General features: G+C 36.6%; 1 protein-coding gene across 1 annotated transcript in view; it reads left to right on the forward strand.

Moving 5' to 3' along the window:
• The window catches only part of LOC306868477 (uncharacterized protein), a 41,183-nt gene extending 14,602 nt beyond the window's left edge, over positions 1 to 26,581 (forward strand). Inside the window, exons 3-5 of the mRNA XM_079414665.1 lie at positions 14,995 to 15,036; positions 15,155 to 15,314; positions 25,929 to 26,581. Coding sequence (XP_079270791.1) covers positions 14,995 to 15,036; positions 15,155 to 15,314; positions 25,929 to 26,156 — 430 coding nt within the window. The 3' untranslated portion in view covers positions 26,157 to 26,581. The remainder of the gene's footprint in view (positions 1 to 14,994; positions 15,037 to 15,154; positions 15,315 to 25,928) is intronic.
• Positions 26,582 to 27,858: the final 1,277 nt, after the last annotated feature.

A 27,858-nucleotide genomic window follows, 5' to 3' on the forward strand; every position in this document is an offset into this window, starting at 1 on the left:
GTGACGACGAGCGCTTTTCAGGATCAACTAAAAGCTGGAATTTCAAAAGTATGTGAAATATTTAAAGTTTGTGGTATATAATCTTTAAAATGCGTCCGAGAGTTTCACACACCGGTCTGTTATTGTGGCGACATTTCCACGCCCCGAAACGTGACGCTGAACGAAACAAACTGTGATTGGTTGTTTGACATGTCAGTCAAACGGCCTCATGGGCGGGCCTTGGCCAATGAAAGCTACCATAGATTCCAGACCTTCAGCCATCAGTCAGAAGATCTGGCTATGCGAGACTAAGAGCGTGTTAGTAATATGCACCTATAGGCGGATGCACAACGCATGTACACTCTGCTTATTACAAACACAGGGACTCGCAGCAGCACACAAATGTGCCAAAAATTAAAAGAATTACAATGTAAAAGATAATTAATGTGTACCCTTTAACCTCATGCACGAGCAGATCCGTTTCCTCTCTGGAGACGCGTTCGGTCTTTGCTCTTGCAAATTCTGCCATGTAAATAGGAAACCCGCCATAGTGCAAACGCAACTGGATTTCAAAGGCAATGGGAAATGAGACTCTGGTTTATTGCACATTATGTCCAAAAGACACCCATGACTCATTAAGAGAATAGGTACAACCCTTTTGGATGCATCTGACACGCTGACCGTTTTTTCTGTTGTTAAATTAGTAAAAGTAGATTTGGACATGTCCTAATCTGCGCCTAGCGCTTCAGACCATGCGCTTAAATCGTTAAAATAGGGCCCTGGCAGCTTAAATGAATTGATTCAAATGAGTCAAGGGATCAAGTGATTCATTTGTGTCATCATTCAAAATGTTCACCTTTTTTGTGTGGTGTTTTTCAAATATTTAAATATATTAGTAAAAAATCTATCTATATAAATATCTATAAAAATTTATTTTTGAATCGGTGCATATAATTTCCAAAGATTCATTATTTTTCTTTCATGTAGCTAAACAATTGTGGAAAACATGCCTTGATTTTTGTTTTAATTCAGACTTGTATTACATTATATTACATTCAAAACAATTGCCTATATAGCTCATCAAAAGATTTTTGGCAGCTTTAGCCTACGGTTTGTAGTCGTACATCAGAAAGGGTTAACTAAAGAAGGGCAAGTTCGCCTTGTCTGGTGTATGTGTGTGTCTGTGTGTGTGTGACTCGTGGGATTAACGCGAGATGTATGTGAGTGTGAAATTATGGTTCTGCAGTAAAAAGTGTGCCACGCTCAAGATGCATTAGACCGCCAGACAGCAGAAACAGTTTGCATGTCCTTTTATCCAGTTTCTTCAGTAGCACCAATGCAGAATTTTACACAGCATGTCATTCTGTTTTGTAGAATATCAGTAGATCAATTGCACAAATGCCCTGTTTACAATGTGATCCGATACATTTGCTAACTGCTTATATACTGTATATACACCATATATCATTTCGTATACTGCATATTTCAAATATGTTTTAAAACAAAGATTTAAAGGTTTCAAGTGAATTCCAGCAGTTCAAATCATTTGTGATGAAAGAAATTTCCATACGCAAGCTGTCAACAGCTGTGTTATGAATTTCAGTCACTAAAGAGCACAGAGTTGTATGAAAACTTCATTTGCCTTTATCTATTTATTCTTCATTCAGCTGTCATTGTTTGAATGCAAGCCCATTTTCTCAATGTCACAGACAAAAAAATGCAATTATCCTTTAATAATTGCAGATGAAGCGCTGGTGCACGAGTCAGTGGGTTGACACCGCTAGAGACGTCACCACCGTAATTACAATCTACCTCCACAAGATTCAGCACCTACTCTTTGTGTTCCTTCTAGCCCATTATTCTGCACATACCCACCACAACTAGTGTTGCACATTACATCAAAAATAAGAGTTTCTTAAGAACTGGCCAATCTAACCAATCTAATCCAAGTCTAAGCTATATCTATATCATTGCAGTCATGCAATCTGGTTAACTCAAAACGGGAATCACCCGTTGGCTCTGCACCACCAGCCCAATCTGAGGCTGGCTGAATAGAAAATTATTCCCCAAACAGAATTTGTGGATGTTGACTGGGTGTGTATTGCAGTGCCAAGGGGGGACTGCTCTCCAGATATTACGTTTCTAGATTTCTTTTGCATTTTCCTACTCACTATGAATGAGGGAAATCTTCATCTGAAAAATGATGACTACATTTAGATGTTTATTTTTAATGAATGAGGAGCTGCAGATTGCATCATGTTATTGTAACTGAATCAAAATAAATTAGTAAATAAAAAATCTTACAACACAATTAAACTTTGTGTTGCCTTAAAATTAATTGAATTGTATATTAATGTGTCTACTACATAATCGCCTTCTGTATTATTTGGTGGAATAATTTATTTATTGAGATTATCATTATTAAGAAATCATATTTTTTTTACTTGATTAATAATAATTGAATTTACCTTTGAATTGTTTATTAGTTAAATGTGTTAATTATTTTGAATTTGTATTATATTTGTTATATGCATTCATTATTTAAAGTATAATTACTTTTTATTATTATTATTTTTTTTTTTTACAATAATGAGCTATGTTGTTATTATTATTGATTTAAAAAAAAATCTAACTGCTTTTGAGCATCGGTTTGTTTTACGTTGCTGTTGCAATATAAAAGCCACTCGAGGCCAAGCATTACAGTGAATTTACCACAGTTACAGCCATTATGGCCATTCTGCTTCTCATTGTGCCAACAACACTGTATGGCATGGCCTCTTGTGGCACACTGCTTTATTAAACCCTACAGTGTTTGACCGCTATGAGAGAGCATTTCATTTCAGTTGTAGTGGGATGGTCCGTTCAAGCACCTTGGCACAGTTTTGTGAGGTCATTGTGCTCATGTGCTATATACTGCATATATTCATATAGTGCACAAATAATTTTTCCAATAGAAATGCAATAAAAGTAAATAATATGGATGTAAGAGCTATTTGAATAAAAGAGCTAGTGGACACAATAATGTATGCTTTTAATACGTAGATGCTTTTATAATGTAGTTTAATACATTTACTTGTTTACTTTCATTTATTTTAAAGTTCAATGACCTGTTCTTTTAAATAGATGTAAATATAGTCATGCAGAAGTTATTCGTGATATTTTCCTACCTTAACTGTAGCTTACAGTATTTTGCATTTAAAGGTATAGTACACCTATATTAGGGGGAAAAACACATTCACTTGCCCTCATGCCGTTTCAAACCCATATTGACTTTCTGTCTTTGTGGGACACAAGAATACAAATGTCTAATGAAAATGAATGATGACTGAAGATGTCAGATGTCAGGACACAAAACAATATGCTTTGTGAACTATATAAGTCTTCTAAAGCCAACAATTATTCATTTATATTATTAATTGGATGTTTTGAAATTTCATTCTAAAAGTAACTTTTCATAATGTAACTGAAACATTAGAAAAACGTTCTTAGAAAATATTTTTGTTACCTGGTAGAAGTATAGTTTCTTGTTAATGTGTTGAGAGAAAGAAAATGGCATGTTTGAAGAGTGAATGTGCGAATATGCTCTATATGTATGAGGGAACGTGCAACTAAATTAGACACCTGGAAATAAAGCGTAAAAAATGGACAACAAAAATAGCAAAGTAGTCCTCAGTTGTCATATTTCTTATTTACAGCAATAATTGACATTAGATCATTAATTCAATCGCATTACACCATCTCCTGCGTAACATCACTAACAACAATCATATTGTTGAACCAATGTGCTTCGAACAACAGACGAGCGACAAAGTTACTACAGTTTCAGAAAACTAGCTAGTTAATTAAATGCTGTTGTTCAGGTGAAGTTTGTGAAGTCAATAAAATGATGTATTAAAAGATTAATTCATGAGTAAAAAATTAAATGAACACACCAAGGAGGATGGAGCCAGGGTGTATGCCATCATTTTCGGTGAATAACAACTTAAACCTCACATATAAATAGTGAAGTGATAGTGATAAATAGTTATATGGATTACTTTTATGGCAATTTTGCATTGTTTTTGAAGCTCGAAACCGCAAGTATGGAAGCCTTTTTCCACCACTTAATAAAAAATAAAAAGGTAATTGCGACTTTTTATCTTACACTTCTGACTTTTTTCAATTGCAAGTTTACATCTTGCTATTCTGTTTTTTTTTCTCTCATATTTGTGTGTTTATATCCCACAATACTAACTTTATAACTCACATTTGCGAGTTTATATCACTCAGTTGACCCTTCGCAGGGAGTTTGATTGGCTGGTGATCTGACCAATTAAAAAAAAATTGTCTGACAAACAAACCAGACAGAGAGTAGAGTAGATTAACGTCTGTGGACCTGAACTTGAAAATGGTGCTTATCGACGTCTTTCCGTGGTAGAAACAAGATCCCTTATGATGTTCATTTATGTTTAATTTATGCTTATAATTAGTAAAGAGGAAGAGATGATCGGTTCACATGCCGCTTGAACTGAGGCGCTATAGCGATCTGCCACAAAACGGTATTTATTGTATAAATTTCATAAATAAAATTACAACATTTGAAAGCGGAGACTTTGTTTCATAACCAAAAGTAACCTGATCTGTCTTGTCTGTCGGTGCGTTGTCAGTGTAAACGTAGTCTTACACCATGTCCTACACACGATGCGACACCGCAACACACGATAAAAGGTATCTTTTCCATGTTAATCTGAGTTTTTGTCCTAATTAGCTGTGACGGCGACACACAAAATTTCTATAACAACAGCATACAAAATTTCAGGTGATTATGTGCTTTATTCAAAGTTAAACGTGTCTAATACGAGTTCAAATATGTGACCCTGGACCACAAAACAAGTCATAAGTCGCACGGGTATATTTGTAGCAATACTCAACAATACACTGTATGGGTCAAAATTATCGATTTTTCTTTTATGCCAAAAATCATTAGGATAGTAAGTAAAGATCATGTTCCATGAAGATATTTTGTAAATGTCCTACCGTAAATATATCAAAACTTAAAGCTGCAGTCTGTAGGTTTTGCCTCTTTGTCGCCATCTCTGTTTGAAACCCTGGAATTGCAGTTACTTGCGGAATTATCTTGCATGCGTGGGCTGTGAGTCGGCACGGCTCCAGCGCGGATGAATCTAATGTTTTGAGGTAAATGTGTAGCTGTCAATCACCGCAAAGGTGTCAATGTTTTCTGTACTTCGCAATCACAGATTCTATTTTATGTCTTGGAAATATGACCCAAATAAGAGTTGTCACCATATATTGCCATCTGAACAAGTAAGTAACAAGTCTGCCATCTTTGTTCTGCCCAACTGAGGAAAAAAAGCATTACCATAATTGTGATCGGTTAGCTCACATCACATCAAACCAATGCAAATTATTATTATTGTTTTACTTTATTCTAATTTTCCAAGTGGATGCAATTTATTAACCGATAATAAATGTCTTATTTCACTGTAACTTTATTTATTAAAAATATTAAAAGCTTGTTTTCATGGTCAATTACAGGTCGTTTCTTAAATTTCCCTCTTCACGCTTGTCAAAATGATGATTCGTCCGTTTCTGTTAGTCCCACCCACAATGTTATGTTTACGACGTAAGGATATAAAAGTAAAATGCGTGCGTTTGTGAAGTTAAATGTGAAAATAGCCTAGTGAAGCAAACATAAATCAGGACACAGTGTTAAGGCCCGTTCACACCAAGCACGATAACGATAAAGATATAGTTCTAAAAATCGTTCTCAGTATTAAAGAATAGCAGCGTCCACACCACAACTATAACGATAAATGCACAGAGAACCGATATCATTGGAATCACTTCCAGAACGATTTTTTTCGATAAAAACACTGACAGCCAATCAGAATCTTGCTATAATGTGCTCCAGAATTTAAAGCGACAGACGCATGTCCGCTTAGAATAAACAGACGATATCGGCTAATATTGTTATCTTTATAGTTATCCTGCTTGGTGTGGGGCCTTTACTCTCGAAATGTGTGTGTGTGTGTGGGGGGGGGTTGTTATTGCAGAATTCAAAATTGTGAGACAAAATCTTGCAATTACCTTCTGTGGCGGAAACTAGGCTGATTAAATGATTAGGGAATTTTAATTTTTGGGTGAAATGCCCCTTTAAGCCACACACACACACACTCACACTCACACACACGGAGACTCCTACCTCAAGCACGGACGAGTGGACGCTGCAAGCGCGTGCGATAGAGAGAGAGAGAGAGAGAGAGAGAGAGGGAGAGAGTTCTTAGTAAAGTGGCAGGAAAAGAATGTCCATCTCGTGAGTAATAACGAACGGATTGGCTTGCTTTCCGCTCTTAGGTGATCCGAGCAGACAGTGATTGTGGTGATGGGTGGCAGCGGCGTGCTCCCTCGCGGGGAGTGTTTTCCCTGTCAGTGCTGCTTCTGCTGCTGGAAATGGCGCTGTGATGTTCAACAAGGAAGACGCAGTTGAAGCCGATGCCAGGGAGTAGGAGGAGAGAATAAACTGATATTATTAGTAGCTACCTGCGCTTCTGGTGCGGATTTTTTTGTGTTTCAAAAAAGCGGTGAACAGTACCATGGTGAATTACCAGGATTACATTACTGTAGTGCAGCTGGCTCTAGGGGTGACTGCCATCAACAGAAAGCGTAGCCTGCCTCCCAGAAAACATATGTGGTGAGTATTTATATATATATGGATGTGAGGCGCTGCAGCTTGCTGGGAAGAAAGACTATAGTGAACGTTTTACTTTTTATCCATGTAAATGTCTCTATTTCCGTCTCATCCGCAGTGGTGCGAGCAAAGTTTGAGCTCTTTACCTGGTCATTTCATTCATGATTCACTCTACTACAAACCCAAGCATGTCACATCATTCATGTGTATGTGTACTATGTGCAATTTCAAATGAAATAAAAAGCTAAGGCATGGACGTGTGTTTCTTTGCATTGATTTGTGTGTGTTTATGTCATTGTCACTGTGTGTGTGTGTGTTTTGTGCAGGTTTCTCATTCATTTCCATTCATAATGGTGACTCCTCCAGCACCACTGCTTCTGTGGTTCTGTAATGACTTACGGATTACACTTTGAGTCGACACAGACGTTATTTAACTTGTATTGGCTGCTATCTCCATTTTTGTGTGAGATAAGCGTGAATGTCATCTTTATGTTCACATCGGGTCAGAAGGTTTTTGGTTTTCACAAGGTCAACTGTACAAAACGTTTCCTCTCCACAGGTTTCCAATCAGACCTTCTTGGTTATTGATTAGAGATTTTCGTTAACCTCTTTCATTAACCTCATCCCTCTTTCATTGGATGTCTTCTGCATAATCACATTTCATTCTCATAATTATCATACTCCACAGTGTCATCCTCATACTCCTTTTTATTACTTTGCAGGCTTGAAATAAACAGGAAATTGTGGGCTTCAGAGCATATTGTGGTGAGGCTCATATAAAACCTCTATTTTAGATTGAGAAATGTTGATTTGCCGTTGGGACTGATGGTTTTTTAAGCTAGTTTTCTGGGCTCAGCAGGTCTTTAGGCCAAACGTCACCTCATAATCGCCTGCTACTATGAGGTTAATAGGGCAAAAAAGATTCTCAGAGGCTGTTGAAATTGCATGCTTTAGAATGAAAGGAAACGATGCAAGATCAAAAATAGTCTAATGATGAAAAAAACATCCAATTAGCATAACAAATGCCAGGCCTTTGTTGTTGTAATTGCATTGGAAAAACAAAAACTGTCAGATGTTGTCCTTAAATTGCTTTTATAAGAAAAATTCTGTTTGCAGATGGTCGGCCTGTAATGATTCAACAGCCGTAGGCATTTTATGCCCCTTGGGGTCAGTAAAGGCTGCTAATTTGAGTGTTGCATGCTGGGTAATTCATTTGTAACTAATTAGGAGCAAGTTGTGAGTACCCAGATTTTTCATCTTGTTTTCATTGTTATTAAAAGTACCTCAGGCTCTCGTAGCAGCCAGTTAGGTTTATTTAGTAAGATTTTCCCCTTAAGCGGAGGTCAGCTTATTTTACTTCATGTCAGCAGTAGCGTAATAGTTGACCCTTAAAGGGGAACCGAAGCCACGGTGTTCTGTACTACGAGGGGCCACGTGTGCTACAACATCAAAGCGGCAAATTAACCAAGCAAACGTAATTTACAATCGAGATGATTACTTGACGCAACAAGCTCCAAATAACTAGAAAACTTGCCAAATTCACATAAATCAAAAATGATGATGAGGCACCTTAAACCCTGAGAGACTTCCTTGCAATGCAGTGTTTGGATGGTGGTGCTCAGCTCGTTTGAGTAACGATTAATTATTCATGGATTTTGAAACATGACATTGCTGCTGTTTACAGGAATGTTCTCACCTCACAGCTGTAGTGGGATTTGTGGCACATGTAAACAAAAGTAGCATCACAGTAAATTAAAACCAAAACATGTCCAGGTCACATTTCACCCCAATATCAAAAGGAAAAAAACAATTAATAAATATGTTCTCTGGACAATTCTCAGTACTGCAATATGTGCCTTAAAAATCATTCTACAATGACATTTACATTTAGGCATTTAAATAGATTATTTTATCCAAAGCCACTTACAAAATGGCCAAGAATACTGTACAAATACTTTCAGGATTAATTCATCCCAAAAAAGTTCTGCTGCTGTCTCTAGTGAGAAAGTCATCTAATCTGAATCAGGAGCGAAATATGAGCAAGCAACATTTACAAGCAGTAACAGTCCAAAACGAATATGTTGTGGATTATCATGTGAGAGGAAAACAGAGGATGGACTTTTTCACTGGAAGAAGCGTTATTATGGATTATGGACTCGGTATAAAGTTAAAACATCATAATGATGGATTGGTTTCTTAAAAATGAACAGCTTTTCACATCACAAGCTGTTAACTGATGGCCTGGAGTGGTGTGGATTATTGTGATGTATTTATCAGCTGTTTGGGCTCTCATTCTGACGGCACCCATTCACTGCAGTGGAACAAGTGATATAATGCTAAATTTTTCAAAATCTATTTTGATGAAGAAACAATCCCATTTTGGATGGCCTGATGGTGAATAACTATTACTCTAATCATTGTATGTATGATTTTTTTTTTCTTTTTTCAATTAGATAAAATTGGTCATTTAATGACTTTAACATATTTTCAGGGGCTTTTAGTTTTTCACGATATGGTAATTTGATTGGAATATTGCTTGCAATTATGGTAATGAGAACTGGGGATGGAAACGTGGAAAATAGGCCTCATTTTCATGTGAGATAACTGTGAATGTCTTCAAATGCTTGTTTTTTTCTTTTGATTTTGGTGTTAAATGTAACCCATACATGTTCTTGACAGTTTGACAGTGGATATCACATTTTTCCTACTTACTATAAAGGATTCTTATTACTAAAAAAATTGTCATGCAATAGGTTTGTTTGCATTATAGTAATAAAAATGATTTTCCCCCCTTAGTATAATGCAAACTCCAGAGGAAAATGTTCTTAAATTACTTAAAAATAATGTCACAATGCAATACATCGAAATGGTGCTAATAAAAAAGGCTTTATGTTCATTAATTGCTGGAAAAATTATGGATATCATATTTTTCATACTTTTATAGTATGAAGGAGCATTCACAGTAACTCTGAAATCTGACCAGAGGATGCTTAAGAATTTCTCATCTTTCAGAGTTGCTATATTCGATTTGCTCCTAGGTGAGCCTCCTGGCCTGTGGTTAAATATCTGTCCACTTTCACCCAGAAGACTTCAGGATCAATCCAGCAAAAGAGGTAAAAGGAGACACATAGTGGAGATGAGTTTTCATGAGGCAAGTGAAGATTGCTTAAAAGGGCCCTTGTGGATAATAATGGACAGGCAACATGCTTCGTTTTTTTTGCTGTATGTGATATCAAACGATTGACTCAAATATGAAACATATCTGGATCAGTTGACTCGGTGGGACGTGACTGTAATAAACCACATCTCATTTGTCTTTGATCAAAGGAAATGTCAGATGCCTCTACAATCATGAAGACAAATGGTCCATCAGGGCTCTTCATTTCTGGCCACCTTTAGCGTTCATTACCAGTGATTTAACAGAAATGCCATTTCTAAACCCTCAGTTTCGGCTGTGATGAGCGAAGTTGTCTGTTCCCAGTCCTGGAAACACAGCAGATGGTCTTCTTCCCCCGCAGTCGTACAAACTATTCCTGAGCTTAGCTTTAACCTGGCGGAATAAAACAGGCGGCAGTTGCCCACCCTGAGGCCTCTTTACACGTGCTTTTTAGCATTTACACACTCTTTTAAACGTGAGCCTGGTGAGCATTTGACTGATGGAAGCCACACAGAGTTCAGAAGAAGCGTCTCGGTCACGTTTCATGCTAATCTCTGGGTTTTCCCGCACAGTTTTCGCCCCTCCTTTGAGAGACTTTGAGACTTTCTGTAAGTACCTCTCCTCCATCAAGCCAAATAAACGTCTTTGCCTTCCACTTTCATCCCCATCCAAAGTGATTATTTACTTCATTAGCGGTTGGCGGTCGTAAAGCAAAAGCCTGCTAATAGAAAACCCTCTCTAGTAGAAATTTCACGTTCAGCCCAGGCTGAACACATGCTTGCACAATTGCATTTGTTCCTGGCTCTCGCTGTGGTGCCCTTAGGCCATTCTCTGCTGGCCGAAGAGAAAATCATATTAACGTTTGTGATAATGGCAGCAAAGATAATGTTGATGGCAGTCATGGATGGCAGCATAGTGGTCAGCATTGTGTATTTGTTTCTAAACCGTTCTACTGACTTGAGGGCCAATGTTAATGTGGAAATTTGCTGCTCAAGCGGTATCCTTTGCTTCTATATCTAATTGTGCCTGATAGCTTTATGAGGCACGTAGGAAGAAGTCGGGAACGAATGGACTACCCAAGTTGATTATAGACTTTTTGTAGGCTTTTGTTTGTGGTTGTAACAGCACTAATCATCTGGTTTGGACTGCGAAATTAGCTGGACACTCAGTAGTATATGGCTGCGTCTGAAAGCTTGTTTCTCGCTGACCTAACAGACAATGATATATGGACAAATATATCATAAATGGACAAATCCATTTTTTGTACTGAATACTGAATAAAATACTGAATTTTTGACTTTCATGGGCTGTAAACTCTAATCATCAAAATGAAAACAAAAAAACTTCTGAAATGAACTTTTTCACGATATTTTAATTTTTTGAGATGCACCTGTATATACATACTGACTATAAGCTTTTGAATACTGTATAATGTTACAAAAGCTTTTTATTTCAGATAAATGCTGATCTTTGGATCCTTCTATTCATCAAATAATCCTGAAAAAAATTTACTCAACTGTTTTAAATATTGATAATTTGATAATTAAAAAATGTTTCTTGCGCATCAAATCAGCATATTACAAAGATTTCTTAAGGATCATGTGACACTGAAGACTGGAAAATTCAGCTTTGATGACAGCAATTAATTACATTTTAAAATATATTCAAATAGAAAGCAGTTGTTTTACTAGTAAAAATATTTCACAATATTACGACTTTTGCTGTATTTTGGATCAAATAAATGCAGGCTTGGTGAACAGAAGAGACTTATTTAAAAAACTTTACAAATCTTACTGTTCAAAAACCTTTGACTGGTAGGTTTTATGGCTATAGTACAGAATATATCAAATATTTCTGTCCCCCTCACTTCTGAAATGTTGGCTACGCCCCTTGTCGCGGCTACAGCAGTTTGGTGCTGTTGTTGTTTCATTTTTGACTGTCAAAAAGAGCTGCACATACTATGCTGGTGACAAAATTTATGTCAACTGCATCAAGTATATACTTTGGGCTGTATACCTGATGGCAGATGTTGTTTCATATCACAGCTCAAGATAGTTTCTAGTGTATGACTATGACTGTTTTTCTGGTGCTATCAGCTAATTAGCACTGTCCAAATGTAATTTGCTTGTGAGTGAAGAAATATTTGCATGTACAGCCAAGATGTACATATTTCCTGTATTTTAGAAGGATTGGAATGCTAACGGTTAGCTTTGCATACTTGTTTTTATGTATCATTTCTGGTATAAATACTCCATATATGTGCGAACACAGCAGAAGCTTTGTCCTTGAACTCATTCCCAGAACTGAATGAGTTACCTGAAGGTGAGACCTCACTTGGTTTCCTCAGGCCAACATCAACCTCATTGTCACGCTAATGTCTTTGTCCTCTATTTGCTCTTCCATTTTCTGCCGATCTCATTTAACGCTCTAAATTACAATTCAGCGGAGGCGTTTTAGATGCTTCTTCAATTCTTGTTCATTTTATGGTATTCTTCGAAACCAGAAGCTAGCAACAGCCCAGGAGGCTTCCTTAATCTACCTCTTAATATGGAAATGAGGTCTCTATTCATTGGTGCCCCAGTCAGCGCATTGAAACAGAAGATTTGCCATATTGAATTTCGTTTTGCAGGGGTTTCCAACAAATCCTCTTCACAAACATGGTGCGAGCGGTTATGGTACAAGGCATCCAAATGGCCTCTTCTACTGTACAGGGACTGTCTTAAATCCTACCACAGCTACTGTAAACCATGTGCTCTAGGGGTATTATGCAAAGTCAGGTTTCTCCTTTGTATCGCAAAGAGGCATTTGAAGGTGCACAATGTAAACCAAAAATGTAGGAAAACTGTGATTTTATTTTAGATTTTATATAGAAACACATTTTGTTTGTTTTAACTATTGAAGCCATTTCTGCCCTTTTTATAAACTAGATTCCCATATTATCAGCATTTAGTTTACATTATTAATAGAATGCTTTGCAATTTTGTCTTTTATATTATGTTTCATTAATTTGGTTCCGTGCTTTCCTGTTTTGAAACTTAACTATAGTGAATGAAACAATCATATGAGACTTCTTTAATAATATATATCTATATCTATATATATATATATATATATATATATATATATATATATATATTCGCTGAATGGAAGATACTTTAGGGTTCAGGCAGAACAGATGTGACACTAATTATACGTAAAATGACTTAAATATAAAATGTGGGTGGTATCATGACCAAAACGTTAATTATATTTTATTGACACCAAACACTGCATTTTTCCTTTTTAGGGTTTGTTAGATTGGTTTTACATGCTGCGGGTGTATTAGTGGTTACTGGGACATGATTATGATATATTATCTGAGCTTGGCCTTTACTTTGTGTGAATTAATGTGGGAGATTTGTGTCTATTATGGATGAATGACAGTGGATATGTGCCACAATAGCATTTTTCTCAATGAATGAATATCCTGTTTTGCTTTGAGATATGTCACATTGCACTTGCTAACGTCATTTCACGTTGACTCATGTTGACAAAACTGATTTGTTGATTAAAAATGGATCCCCAGTCTGTAAAATGTTGTATAAAATGTATATTACTGTAGCATATATCAAAATTTCCCACCCTTTTTTATTGTTTAACCCTTGTGCATCAATAAAAAAAAGTTACACTTAGGTCCATAGTGGACAAAAATGTCCGTGTCAAAAAAACGGTCATAAAAAATTGGAAGCTTGGGAGCAGAGACTTAAGTGTGGTCTCATTTTAAAGAAGACCCATGGCAGATTATTGATGAAGTTTAAAAAGTGAAACAAAAAAAAGTTATACAGGTTTAAGTTTATGAAAATTATTTATGAACAATATTTTGTTATTTTATTAATCTTTTATATATGAAACATGTTGAACTCTAAACCTGCTAGAAAATCAAAGCTATAAATCTAAACAAGTTGTGTTCCAAATTTGAGGTTGATATCTCAAAAAATGAGCTCTCAGTAAAATTTAGTTTGGGCGCAGTACCCAATTTTCCCCATTAGATGCCAGCAAAACTCTGCTGCTGCACACAGTGCTTTGATTTGTGATTTACAGTAGAGTTTATCGCTCTCAATTTTTACAAGAACACACACACATTTTTTTTTTATGACACACATACAAACCACACTCTGACATCCATACCAACACACCCACACAATTATAGCTGCATTATTTATCCAATTGGCTCTATAATATGCAGAAGCAGAAAACAGGAATAAAGCAAGTATTTGCTTTATAGACCCTTTATAGACCAAACCTGAAAATATGCCACCATCCGGTAAAAAAAATAGTAAACATTTTTATTTTGAAGCCTTGCCAACAGAATGAAAGCCTATTAACAAAAATTGCATAATTTTACAGTTAAACGGCACTGCGAGAAAAATAGCAGTTTTAATGGGTTTCAATGGGGACATTTTTGTCCTTAAGGTCCTGAGTGGGAGTATTTTTTGTACGGAGGGTAAAATAGATTTTTGAAGGAAATGAGGGTGAAATATTAAAATTCCAATAAAAATAAACACCTGAGCCAAAATGTATGCAGTTGGCATTAACACAGGCACACTTATAACAAAAACAAAACTGAAATGGACAAAAATGTCCATAAGGTCGCACAAGGGTTAAAACTGTTACGCTAAAAGACTTTTTGGTTTCCTTCAGAACAGCAAAGCCTAGTAGGCAGAATGAAAGCCCTTTGTAACTATTTATTTATTTCATATTTCTGTTTCTGTATTTTAATTTTAATTATCCTTCAAAGAGTAACAGAGACAGTCATGTCTAAACTAAACATTGCTTGGAATTGACAAAACTCTCCCAAAAATTGCATTTTTAATCTAAACCTGTACATCATAAAAAAGCATGTTATTAGAAAATTAGACAGTTTACCCAAAAATGAGAATTCTGTCTTCATTTACCCCATGTCGTTCCAAACCTGTACTACTTTAAGTCTCACTAAAATGAAAGTCAATGACAAAAAGCTAAAACATTCTTCAAAATATCTTATTTATTTCCACAGAAGAAAGTCTTGATGACAGAATTGTCCATTTTGTGTGAACTATCCTTATAAATGTCTCTTTTTTCATAGTTTTTTGTCATTTCTTTTTATGAAATTTAAAGTGTTTCTCTCTGTCTCTTTGTGTTTCAATTTCAGGGTCTTCCCCAAACACGACAAAGACAAATACGGGCCTGCAGTGTAAGCAAACCCCTTTCACTCCATTTCACTAACGCAACTCCACTGGTTGTGCTCATTTTTTTTAATGGAGATTAAATTTGCACCATATTCTAACACACACTGTCTGTCACTTTCTTAGTTACTATCCCAAGATCCACGGTTACATCGCCACCCCAGAAAACACCTCTCTGCTGGATGAATCTGAGGGATCGGCCCACGGCAAACCATCCCTGCGCAGAATCAAGGGCCGAATCCACTGCAGCAAGAGCCTGGACAGCATCGACCTGCTGGACTCCAACGTGAGTTAAAGACTGCATCCACTGCAGTAATGCTTCCGTGTGTGGGGGAGGGAGTGTGTGTGGCATGTTTGTGTGTGTGTCAGTGTGTATTCAAATGAGATTGCACCCATATAGATGTTGTGTGTCAGCACTCAGTGTGCAAGTATACATATAGGCTATCTGAAAAGCGATTCTATCACTGTGTGTGTGTGTGTGTGTGTCGCGTGACTGTTTGTTTATGAAAATGCACATGTACCAGTATGTCTGCATGGCTGCTCTGGGGAATTTCTGCAAGAGTGAACATGACATGCACAATTGTATAAGTCCACTTATTCACAATTATTGCATATGTTATTAACAAACACACAGCTGGAGTCAATTCATAAGTGTTTGTAAATGTATATCAAGGGTCAATGGATATAGGAGGAGATCTTTTAAAGGGACAGTTCACTTAAAAATTTAAATTGTCATTTTCTTACTGTTGTGTCGTTCTAAGGTCATACTTTGAGATTAGAATGCTAGATTTTCCATTGAACACTAAAAAAGATTTTTAGCAGAGTGTTCAAGCTGGTCTTTTCCATAAAATGGAAGTGGATGGGGACTGGCGATGTTGATCCAAAAGTGACTAAAAAACACCATGAAAGTAATCCGTACAACTCCTGTATTATATTGCATGTTTTCTGAAACAATCTGATAGCATTGTGTGCACAAAAAAGCAGAAATTTAAGTAGTTATTTGCAGAAAATCTGTCATCTGGTGCAATGAAAAGGAACATTGTCAGAAAGTTTTCAGTAAATAATGGCTTTCGTTTACCTTTACTCCTCACACAAAGCTGTCATATGGTTTCAGAGGACTTGGAATATCATGCCTAAGTTGTATGCACTTTTTGGAGCTCAACAGCCCCAGTCCCCATCCACTTCCATTGTATGGAAAACATTAAGCTAAGCACCTACATTTGTGTTCTGCGAAAGAAAATAACATTTAGTACCACACAAGGGTTATTAAATTGTGATGGAATTGACATTTTTTGGGTGAACTATTCCTTGCATGCTGTGTATTTATCACAACTCTCGTCCAACAAATCTCTATCTAAAATTTTTTTTTAAATTACATTTCCCTCCATGAATGTTACATGAGTCTGTCATGTTCACACTGCGCAGACTGTCTGAATGCCTCATAGATACTTCATGGGCTCATACTTAATGCAACACCTTGCTGAATCTGATTCCTGCACTGGGATACACCGGAGTGGGTTTCCGTTTGCATATAAAACACCTGGGATTTGAAGTACGCCAGGATGTCTCACAAATTGCTTCGCTTCCTCTGAGGAAATGCACTCTAACATGATTATTATTCTAATGAGCTTTGAGTGGGACTTCCGTGAGTAAATTCCACTTTGCCATTATGAGTCTCTCACACTTTGCAATTATGGATGAAATTATGTCTTTCTGGTTGAACAGGGCTTTTCTGAAGGGAATATCTTAGTTGTCAGATGTTTCTTTTTTTTAGTTCATTATAAAAATGCTTCTTTTGGATTCCGTTTGAATAGGTTTGTTTGTACTTGAAACATACTTGTAGTGCTAGACATGCGAGAATTTTTAACAAAGTTAATGATGAATATCATCTTAGCCTTTCAGATTTGTCAGAGTTACATAATGTTATCATGCAATGCTGCAATCAGTTAACTCAGATGTATTCACTGAAATCTTCATGTTACTTTAAAATTAGGCCACAGAGCTTTCGATGAATTGAGACTGGAGCATCATTAATCATTTATAACTAACTTTAATTAAAATAATACACATTTTATGCATGCATAATGTATTGCCTTATTGACTAATAAATGATTGAGATGATTCCTAAAAGTGTATGCATGAATGTCTTGCTTTACTTTAGTCTAGTGCTACTCTTGCAAATATTAAAACAACATGGCACTTTAAAACTATTCAAATTCATTTTCATTATTTGGAATAATTGGCAACTAAGTTAAATAAATAAGTTTTAGGTGAAGTACCAACATTTCTAAAACTATAATTTAAAGCTAAAAAGTAAAATGAATTAAAAAAAATTACCAAAGCACATAACAAAATGACTGAAACGAAATGAAAACTTAAAACTATAAAAATAAAAGCTAATTTAAAATATTAATAAATATGATAGTAAATAAATAATACTAAAATTACACTGATCCTTATGACCTCCACTGTCTGCGCTTCTATTGGTGGTTGCGGAATTGTGTAACTGCTCATTTGCATAAAGTTAAATTTAAAGGCGGCTGGGTTAGTTCAATGCCAAGTGACTGAGCAAATGTGCTTTCCAACAAAGCTTCCTCCACAAAGGCTGTCGGCTTTAGTGAAGTGAGTTAGAACCGGTTCATTAAACCCCTTTAAAACGCTGTAGCTCTGCCTGCGCTTAAAATATCTGGCCTCTCCAGAACATCTCAGTGAAATAAGGGGGTATCACCGGCCAGGTCCCTGCTCTTTAATACTGTACATATTTCTCTCTTAGCAGAACACACACACACACACACACACACACATACACAGGCAGGAGGAAAGTTGCTGACTGGGCTTGAATGCCAACCGCAGCTGATGAGAGTAACATTCCGGCACACAGTGAGTGATGATGCCGCAGCAATGCTTGAGTGAAGACCTCTCAACTGCTGCCACTCGCTCGACTGAAAGACAGAACAGAGAGAAACACACAGAGCCACCCACTGCAGAGAGAGCAGGGTTAGCCACTGATGCTAATAAATAAAACTCGCTGCCAGAATGCTCAAGTGTCCAGTTTGGTTGCTAGGCTTTTGCTATGTGGTTGCTAAGGTGTCTTTGATAGTTGCTAGAGCTTTGCTTGGTGGTTTCTAAAATTTGATTCATGAATGGTTGTTTAGTGGCCCAAAAACAGCCCACAATAATGCTAGACAACATTTTTACATCTGATTGATTTTAAAAGCACATCATTTGAGTAATTATTCAGGTTGATTACATGGTGCAAGGTGAGTTATGTACAATGACTCTCAATAATAATACTATTATAATAATAAGTTACAATAATAATGATGGTTGCCTTAGCAAGCACCAATAATGAGACTATTAGCGTGCAATAAAAGCATAAAGTGGAATAGCTCAGATATTTTAGTGTTAGAAATATTCAATAAGAAATGGTTGAGGTTTTAAAATCTCTTAATTTTGATTGCAGATTTTAGCATTCTCTGTTGAAAAGGCATCTTAAACCAGTCTAGAATGGTTTGGTGGTCTTAGCCGGTTTTAGCTGGTCTTGCAGCTTATGTCAGCAATTTTTCAGCTGGTCGTGCTAGGAGACAAGTTGGATCCCCAGATAAATACAGGTGGATGCTGCACACTGGTGGTGGTTGAGGAGAGACCCCCCTATATGATTGTAAAGCGCTTTGGGTGTACAGCAATACACAGTAAAGCGCTATATAAATACCTCATTCATTCATTCATACTAGGTTGGAAAACCAGCTAAAATCAGTTAAGAACAGCAAACCAGCTTAGGCTGGATTATGCTGTTTTTCCCCCAAGAAACTTTGCATTCCCTTGCAACACCTTTGCATTCCCCTGAGAAATCTTGCATAATGAGTATTGTTAACATTCAGCATGCGCCAAAAAACAGCCAAAAAACATCATAAACTCATCTTTTTAGGCAAGAACCAGACATGGGTGTTTAATGGGACTGAATTTGTATTTAACGTGATTACAATAAAAAATAAAAATGGATAATCAGGCTAAATAACGTTTCCTTTCCACGGTTATTCAAACAGCGAATACATTTTTTAACTCTGGTTATAATCAATGAAGCTGTATACACTGTGAAATGATGAATCTCTTACTTGTATTGTACATATATCTGTGCTTTGTTGTTTATGATGAGAGAATTAGCAAGAGTCCAGAATTCAGTCATAGAACGCACGTGCACTCAAAACTGCGATGGCTCATCAGAACGCCTCTGATTAGCCATCGCACTCCAAAGCTCAACAGAATTGTGTGGGATTGGTTAAAATGCACAACACTGTAAAAACGTCTAAAATGAAATATGGTGCATGCAACATGAGCAGATCTTAATTTAATGCCACAATCGACACTGTCTATTCATCTTCGCTTTGTTTGCAACAGACGTAATAAATTTAATTTGTTTGTGCAGGGGCATTTTTGCCCCAAGTCCCCATGGCCAGGGGAAGGCTAAGCCTTACACACACTCCGTCTATGGGTCTGAGAGCTCTCAGATTCCATCAAAAATATCTTAATTTGTGTTCCAAAGATGAACAAAGGTCTTATAGGATTGGAACGACATGAAGGTGAGTAATTAATGACAGAATTTTCATTTTGGGGTAAACTAGCCCTTTAACAGTGGAAATAACTTTGAATGCATGAGATGGCATTAGACCCCCTCTTTAAAGTTGCTTGGGGGAACGCAATACTTTTGTAAGAGAATGTGAAAATGTTTGTGTGCAAAATATGTACAGTAGTTTTTCCAACCATCTTGTATTTTTGTATGGGTTTTTTTTTTCACCTATACAAATCTGAGCAAAGGTTTAGACAGAACAATTGAAATATTATCATGGAAAACAAAATATAATTTTTTTTAATTATTTTAATTATTACTTTTTGTTTATTTAAACAGTATGAGCAGAAAATGTAGGACTTGTCAGTCTGTAATTGATTGGAAGGTGAAAAGAAAATAAGACAGAATAAGCTGCGTTTGAAACATTCTTAACACTGATGTTTCGATTTTTATTTATGCATGTGTGCATGCAATAAAATTGGAGTGTTTGAAGTCACGTCGTTTGGCAGAGTGCCCACTCCTGCTGTCATTTGTGTTGGCGAGTGCCGGTCTCTCTCTCATGGAGAGCATGAATCAGTTGTTAGTGCATAGGTTGCAGAAAACCGCACAGCAGAGAGAAGAGAGGGCAAAGGAGAAATGCAGCACTGTGAAATGCATCACATAACTCTGGTCAAGCGAGACTCTCTCTCTTCCAATCATTCCTTCTATCCATCTCTTCATCTCATGAACGGTCTCCTTCCTCTCCTTTTTGCCGATATCAGCTCTCCACCTCTCATCTTCATTCAATCACTCCATTTACTTTTTTTTTTTAATTTCACCTTGAAAGCCAATATTAAGGCACAGGAGCAGAAATTATCATAGAACGTAAATTGATATCACTACCGTTTTGCTGCGCTTCAGTAACCCCTCTGAGGCTTTCCATGCTTTTTTAGGGTAATTGTAAAACACATTAGCCATTTTCGCAATGCATATTCATTCATCCTCCTGAATTCCTGTGAACAAGAGGGTTATATCTTTATAAAACGGGATAATTTGCCAAAATGCAACCACTATCTCCGAGACTGTATTTCTTTGCAAAAGGTGAATTTTTGAAGTATGTCCTGGCCATTTTTTTTTCATAGAATGAAAGTGAATGGGGAGTGAGGCTGCAAAAATTACAAAAAAACTAAACGATGCCATCAGCCATGTTTTAATGTGTTTAATGAGTAATGTGTCTTATATTACCGTTTAGCTTCATAATAAATAATATGTAGTGCACAAGTTGTATGAAACACTTTTATGGTGCTTTTTGTGTCTTTTTGAAGTTTGACAGTTTCCATTTACTTTCATTAGCTGGAAATCAGTGGTCAAGGTATAAGGCCACAAGTTCACAAAATAATCAAATATGTTTTATAAAAGTAGTCAATTTGACACTGTATTTGAATTTTTTCATAAGGATTTTGAGGTATTTGAGCATTCGTGCATGCTGGGAGGTACTGATGGTGTATTTGAGCTTTTTTAGTTTAGGTTTTTGAGGTTTATTTATTAGTGTGCTATGTGAGACACATGCTATTTATTTATATATTAGGTATTCCAGTTGCAAATGTATTTGTGGTTTTAATAATTTTTTTTATTATATTCATATTTTTTTTTTTCTTGAGATTTTTGTATTTGTATTTGACTGTTTTTCTCAACTATTTCAGATATACCTGTTGCTACTAAACAAGTAAAAACAAAACAAACAAACTTCAATACAATAATCAATTATGACACCATTAGGTATATTACTTCAGGTCATATTTTAGAGAACTGTACTTGTTACTACTGTAGTTGTTACAATCATAATCTCAGGACATGAATGCAAAAGGACACGTACATGTATTTTTCAAGCAGCATATTTCCAGCTCTCTCAAAAGTGTAAAAGTGTTTTGTTGCAAAAGCCACATGGAGGCCTGCAAACAAAGCTAATACTAATCCAAAGAGTGCTACTGAATCCACAATGATTTAGTTAATTACTATTAAAACAATTTGATGTTCTTTGACAAGAAATTATGTGAAACAGAGTACATCTTAATCAGTTACATGCTAATCTGGCCTTTTAGAACTATAAAACATATAGCGACACACATTTAGGCTGCAGTATATGAACAGGGGCGCTCACTGTCTTCGCATAAGCACTTAGCGCCCTGCTCAGTGTGGAAAAAGTGCTGCAGCTGCAATTGCAGCGGAGACGAGACTGCAGTTGAATTAACCGATCTGCATATGTGAGGGACAGAGAGAGTGAGATGGGCTGAGAAAGCTAAGACAGGAATGGGGACAGAGGTGTCCCAGCACGTGAGAGGCGAGGAGAGGGGGCTACCCTTGAATGAGGTGCGTACGCTGAGGAGGGGGTGGATGCAGCAGCTGAAAAGACAGAAAGAGGAGGAGGAGCAGTAAGGGAGGGAGGTGTATCTCACCTATATGTCACAGAGACAGTGAAAGGAGGTGAACGGGAGGGGAATGAGTATAGGAGGTGATTGTTTTTTTGTCTTTAGGGTGGTGTTACCTTGAGTGTCACTGGAAGCTCACTACTATGGCGAGAGAGTCCCTATAGATGGGATGGAGAGAACATTTAGTTCTGTGCGGCAGTGCTGTGTGTGTGCCTATGTATAGAGAGTGTGTGTCACGTTTGATCAGTGAAAGATGAGAAGAAGCGTGTTTACTGTGTGTCATGGGGCCATTCTATAAAGCAGGTGCTGTTTGTCATCCTCATATGCATCTGAAAAAATGACTAACAATTGTTTTTGTCTTTTTTAAATGATAAATAAGCCTTTTTGTCCTGTTTCCACCCTGTATTAAACACTGTATATATATATTTAGATTTTAGTTGTGTTTTTAAAACCCTTGAAACTGCGTCTCTAGGTTATATCAACCCTGTTATCATCATATTTACTTTTTTTTTAAGTAATGAACTCTTTCATAAATCGACAATGACATCATTATCATATTAAGATGTAAATCTTTCAAGGACAATTTGAGGTGTTCTCTTTTTATCACTGTTTTGTCAAGTCTGTCAGTAGGAAACAATCTTAAAATGTCTCAAATTGCCAACTCTGTTACCTTGATTTATCTGCAAACATTTGATATTTGAGAAGTGAATATTTGTAGAAATTTCAACATTGCATTTTCTTTCTTTCTACCTTGTAGTTCAATGACATTGTAAAAAAATACAAATAAATAAACAAACACATATCTCAAATGAAACTGTAACATTGTCAACCCTGTTACCATTCAAATTTGACATTATCACTTCAATAATTAAACCTTTTAAGGATAAGCTGAAGTTTGTCAGTATGCAAATTTACAGAAACATCAGCATTGAATTCTATTTCCAATAAACACCTTGTAGTTGTATTTGGGACATTGCGAACAAACCTGTACTCTCAAATTAAACTGTAAAATCAACCCGTTTATTTTCTGAGAAGATAATTGTATCCTAACATATATAAAAATGTATAAATTTATACTGAGATGTGTTATCTGAAACTACATTATTTTTTACTCATGTTATAACATAATTATGTCCCCAGTAAAGTAACAGGGTTGACAGATAAAATACTACAAATGTTTACTTTAAACTCACCATTTCAAAACTGGAAATGATACATTTTATAGCTATAAGCCCATCGCTAATATATCATTTCTATCCTAGCAAATCTGTGTGTGTGTGGTTTCTGATATCAGTAAATATCAGACACAGTGACCCCGAACATGCATTTCAGAGCGTATACTATATGTGTGCAGAAATGCTATGTTAGGGGATATTTGTAATGCATTCATAGCGTATATAGGCCCCTACTGTGAAAACCCATTTACAGAAGTGTGTAGTGTGTTGGTGTGTGGTGTAGAACTATAATACACCATAATGACATCATCATCATAGTTTCAAGAAGTAAACCTTTTATGGTGTCTTATCACGTTTTCACGTTTTTTCAGTAGGAGGCTATCTTAAAATGTCAACCCTGTTACCTTGATTTTTTTGTTACAAACATCTGAAAATGAAAAAGTGGAAATTTGTAGAAGTATCAGCATTAAATTATATTTCTAACAAACATGTTGTAGTTGTACTTGTGACTCGTTGTTGTCAACCCTGTTACCTTTCTAAGAACATAATATGCTAGCATACTGTATATTAAAACAAATAGTAGAGCATGGCGCTAGTAACGCCAAGGTCATGGGTTCGATTCCCAGGGAAAGCAAGAGCTGATAAAATATAAAAACTGTAACTTGAATGCAATGTAAGTCGCTTTGGATAAAAGCGTCTGCTAAATGCATAAATGTAAATGTAAATTCATTTTAATTTATATTGAGACATAATTATGTCCTCAGAAAAGTAACAGGGTTGACATAAAATTTAAACTAAATTTAATTTAAAAAATGACCATTACAAGGTAGATTTACCCCATTGCTAATGCAATACAGTATAGGCCTCTCTACTGTAAAAACCCATTTACAGAAATGTGCAGTGCGTTTATGTGCGATCTACGATGTGTGGCGTTGTGTATATTGGATGTCTGTATGTTCGGTATGAGTATGCAGTACGAAATTCATGTGTTTCTGGTGGTGGTGTGTCAGTGTTGTGTGTGTGTGTGTATGCATGTGCATAAGGATGATTGGTTTCCCGGAGCCAGAGGGGCCCCGCTGAGAGCTATCCAGCTGTCAGGTCAGAGTCTGAAAATTGGGAAGTCCATGTGACCACGTGCCCCCTCAAGCCTTCACGAGCTTCGACATATGGAGTAGCACTTTAAGAATTCAGTCGGCAGATATTACGCAAACTTCTAGTAACAGACACACATGCTCACTATTGCAGTTATGAAATGTTATATCATCTTTGCTGTGAGTTCATTGTTTTTAATGACCTGTGGTTACTCTTCTGTGGTTAAAACAACACCTTCATGTATCTATTAAAAATGGCAATGACACAAGTTAACAGTCATTACCAAAATGACTGAGAAATGAGAAGCTAGTACTGGGAAAAGCTACTTTTTGGCATTACTGTACAGTATCTAGAGGTTTACTGTTAGAGAATTCCTTGTATGTTTTTATTCCAAGATATAGCCTGCAGTCTGACAGCTCTTTAATAGGATCTTGCTGACTCCACTGTCAGTACAAATTTATGTCACCATCAGTCTGTATTGGCCTATTTTACATCAACTATTAGGATTATGTAATGCGAAAATGGCAGCTGTGGTAGAAGCAATTCATGGTTTGTTCACACTAGCAGTTTTAAAAGAAACTTCTATTAAGGGAACTTTCCGTCTCAGTAATGACATAGCACAATGCTGTGTGTAAGATTTATTTGGTTCATCATATATTGTGATGCGTTATTTAAGAACGATGACAAAGTCACGTGAAAAATTAAGAACGGCTCCAGAGGTAATCTTGTGTTTCTAGATTTCTATTATTAGATTTATTGCTTTTTCCCCTATCATATAATTTATTATCAAAGATAACGTATGTGAACTCTTGGATGTTTGGATATTGATGGCATTTTATCTCAAATGAGTTAAAATGAACAAATGACTAAACAAATTTGCTCATTTTGCTGAACGAGATTGAACGAGGGAGCCGGTGAAATTATCCAATATTACCATCAAAGGTTTAAAGTGTCATGTCTCATACAGTACTATAAATAGACACTTGATAGTGCTGGGATGTCCAATTCATTTTAGTGAATCGGTTCATTTAGATAAAAAACGATTCACCAAGTTCCAGGACAGGAGGTGTCATTTTTGCATTCAAATTGTTGTTTTGTTACTCCCAAACAAAGTCTTCCGTTACATCTGAGTGATGCACAAACAATCTGCGAGTTGATTTGACTGAATCGTTTTAAAAGAATCGGCTCAATAGAACGATTCATTGGCAAATCGGACATTACACATTAGTCAACTAGCTTGCAGGTCAACAGCATTTCAAGGAGAGAAGTAATTAGGTTTTATTGATGCTGAAGCATCTTATTGACTCCATTGTTTATCTATGCACACCTCCCTTTGTGGCAGCGAGTCAGTTATGTACAGAAAGCACTACTGCAGTAGAAACCATCTAACAGGAATAATTTCATTGAAAAAAATACAGGTATCTTGCCAAATTTGTCACCATGTTTTCTGTAAGGACACATTTAAATGATTAAAACAAACTAAAAAAAAAAATGTTCCTCAGAGATTTAAAGGGGTCATCGGATGCAAAATTCACTTTACAAGTTGTTTGAACATAAATGTGTGTTGGAAGTGTGTGTACACATCCACCCTATAATGATAAAAATCCACCCAGTGCTTTTTTTAAATCCCTATTTTAAAATCCCCTTTCTCAAATCAGGCAGATCCCGAGCCGGAGTCCCGTCCGAGGTCACCTCAAGACAGCCGCCATCGGCGGCCAACGCAAGTCTGCCGTCCACGGCTCTCCCTCGTCCGCCACCGTCCGTGGCTCAGAAGTCAAGCCTGCTGCCCTCTGCGGCACCAGAGTCATGTCCGCCACCGTCCGCGGCTCTCCCGAATCCGCCGCCATCCGTGGCCCATGCAAGTTCGCCGCCCGTGGCCAACCTAAGTCCGCCACCATTCGCAGCCAACCCAAGCCCGCCGGCAGAGAGTATGACAAGCCCGCCATCAGAGAATATCTCTGTCCGCCTGTCATTGGCCGTCCAAGCTCCCTGATCCGCCGTGGCCTCCCGAGTCTCCTGATCCGCCCTGGAGGCTTCCCTTGTCTCCTCCCTGTCCTGGCTCTGCTCCAGCCTCCAGAGCGACTGTTGGTTTCTGTTTAGTTCCTGTTTGTCCTTATTTGGGGTTTCCTCTTCTAGTTAAGTTCATCATCGTTTATTCCTTTCACCTGTTTTGTATTAATCATCTCATTTTCTCCTTTGTTTCCTGTTCTTTATAAGCATTCAGTTTCGTTGCCATCTTTGTCCGATCTTAATTATGTTGAAGTGTGTATTTCCTGATGTCCTGGGTTTTCTATTAAATATTACCTCTGATGAAATCTCCTGTTGTCTCCCGCGCCTTCCTGTCTTGACACACTGTTACACTACCATTGAAAAATTTCATTAAGACCCTAAAAAATCAAATCAACTTGTGGAAAATGGGCATCCGATAACCCCTTTAAGTGTTTTATTTCAGTCAAATTCCTTCATATTCCTTTTAAACAACACATTGCTTTGTCGACAAACTATTTCAGTTAATAGGAGAAGGGAGTGAATTGATTCCTGATGATAAAATCTAGAGCTCCAATCCTTGTCCTCCAGGTTTGCTGGAGCGGCACATGTGAAGGTCATCTGCTTCCATTTATCTGTCTCCCGTAAAAGCATACTTCAATATATACATTACAATAAGTGGAGGACGAAAGCTGTAAATTATAATAATAATAATAATACATAAAATTATACATTCTACATTATATACATTATACAAATAATACATAAATTCATTAATAAATAAATACATGAGATAATACAATTGCTAAATTAGTTAAATATATCACTCAGAAAAAAAATATATATATATATATATCCTTGAAAAAATTATGGAAACTAATTAAAGGTGTACAGTAGTGATTCAGGACAAGCCAAAAACACGTTTTGGAAAATGGATTCATGGTGTACTCGCTTATTATATTTTGTAAATTTTGAACACAAAAAAGTTACGGACTGCAGCTTTAATGAAAATGTGAACTTATTTCATTTCAATTATTTTTGTTTGCTTTAAATTGAAATAAAATAGCTAAAACTAACAACATAAACTAATACATTTTAAAAAATCACTAAAAAAATAGACCTAAAAACGAATAAAAAGGAAAAAATGCAACAAAATTACTGAAACTTTAACTCAAATTAAAGATAAAACGGAAAATAGTAAAAATAATCAGAAATTCTATGAAAATACATCAGTTGTATTAAAATAACATTGGTTATCCTGAACGACTGTCTTTGCCAGTCTCCCACATGCTCTCTGTGACACACTGGTGAAATACAGGGTCAGCTGTAAATCCCAGTGACGATATTGGCATCCATGCTGGATTTATGACTAAAGGATTCTGGAATCCAAGCCCAGTTTCGGGGCAGAAGATCAGCTGGGTTTCAGTCATCGACACGTCTCTGTGGCTCGGGTGTGAACGCTTTGCCAACGCATCCTAGACTGGTCCACAATAAATCCAATCAAGGTTGTGTGCTTGTGTTTTTCACAACACTAAGAAACTAAATCAATCCAAAATCTCAGATGATTCATGCTATTGATCTATTATTGATCAGCTGTCAGAA

Source organism: Barbus barbus, assembly GCF_936440315.1.
Source record: "Barbus barbus genome assembly, chromosome: 50".
Classification (NCBI taxonomy): Eukaryota; Metazoa; Chordata; class Actinopteri; order Cypriniformes; family Cyprinidae; genus Barbus; species Barbus barbus.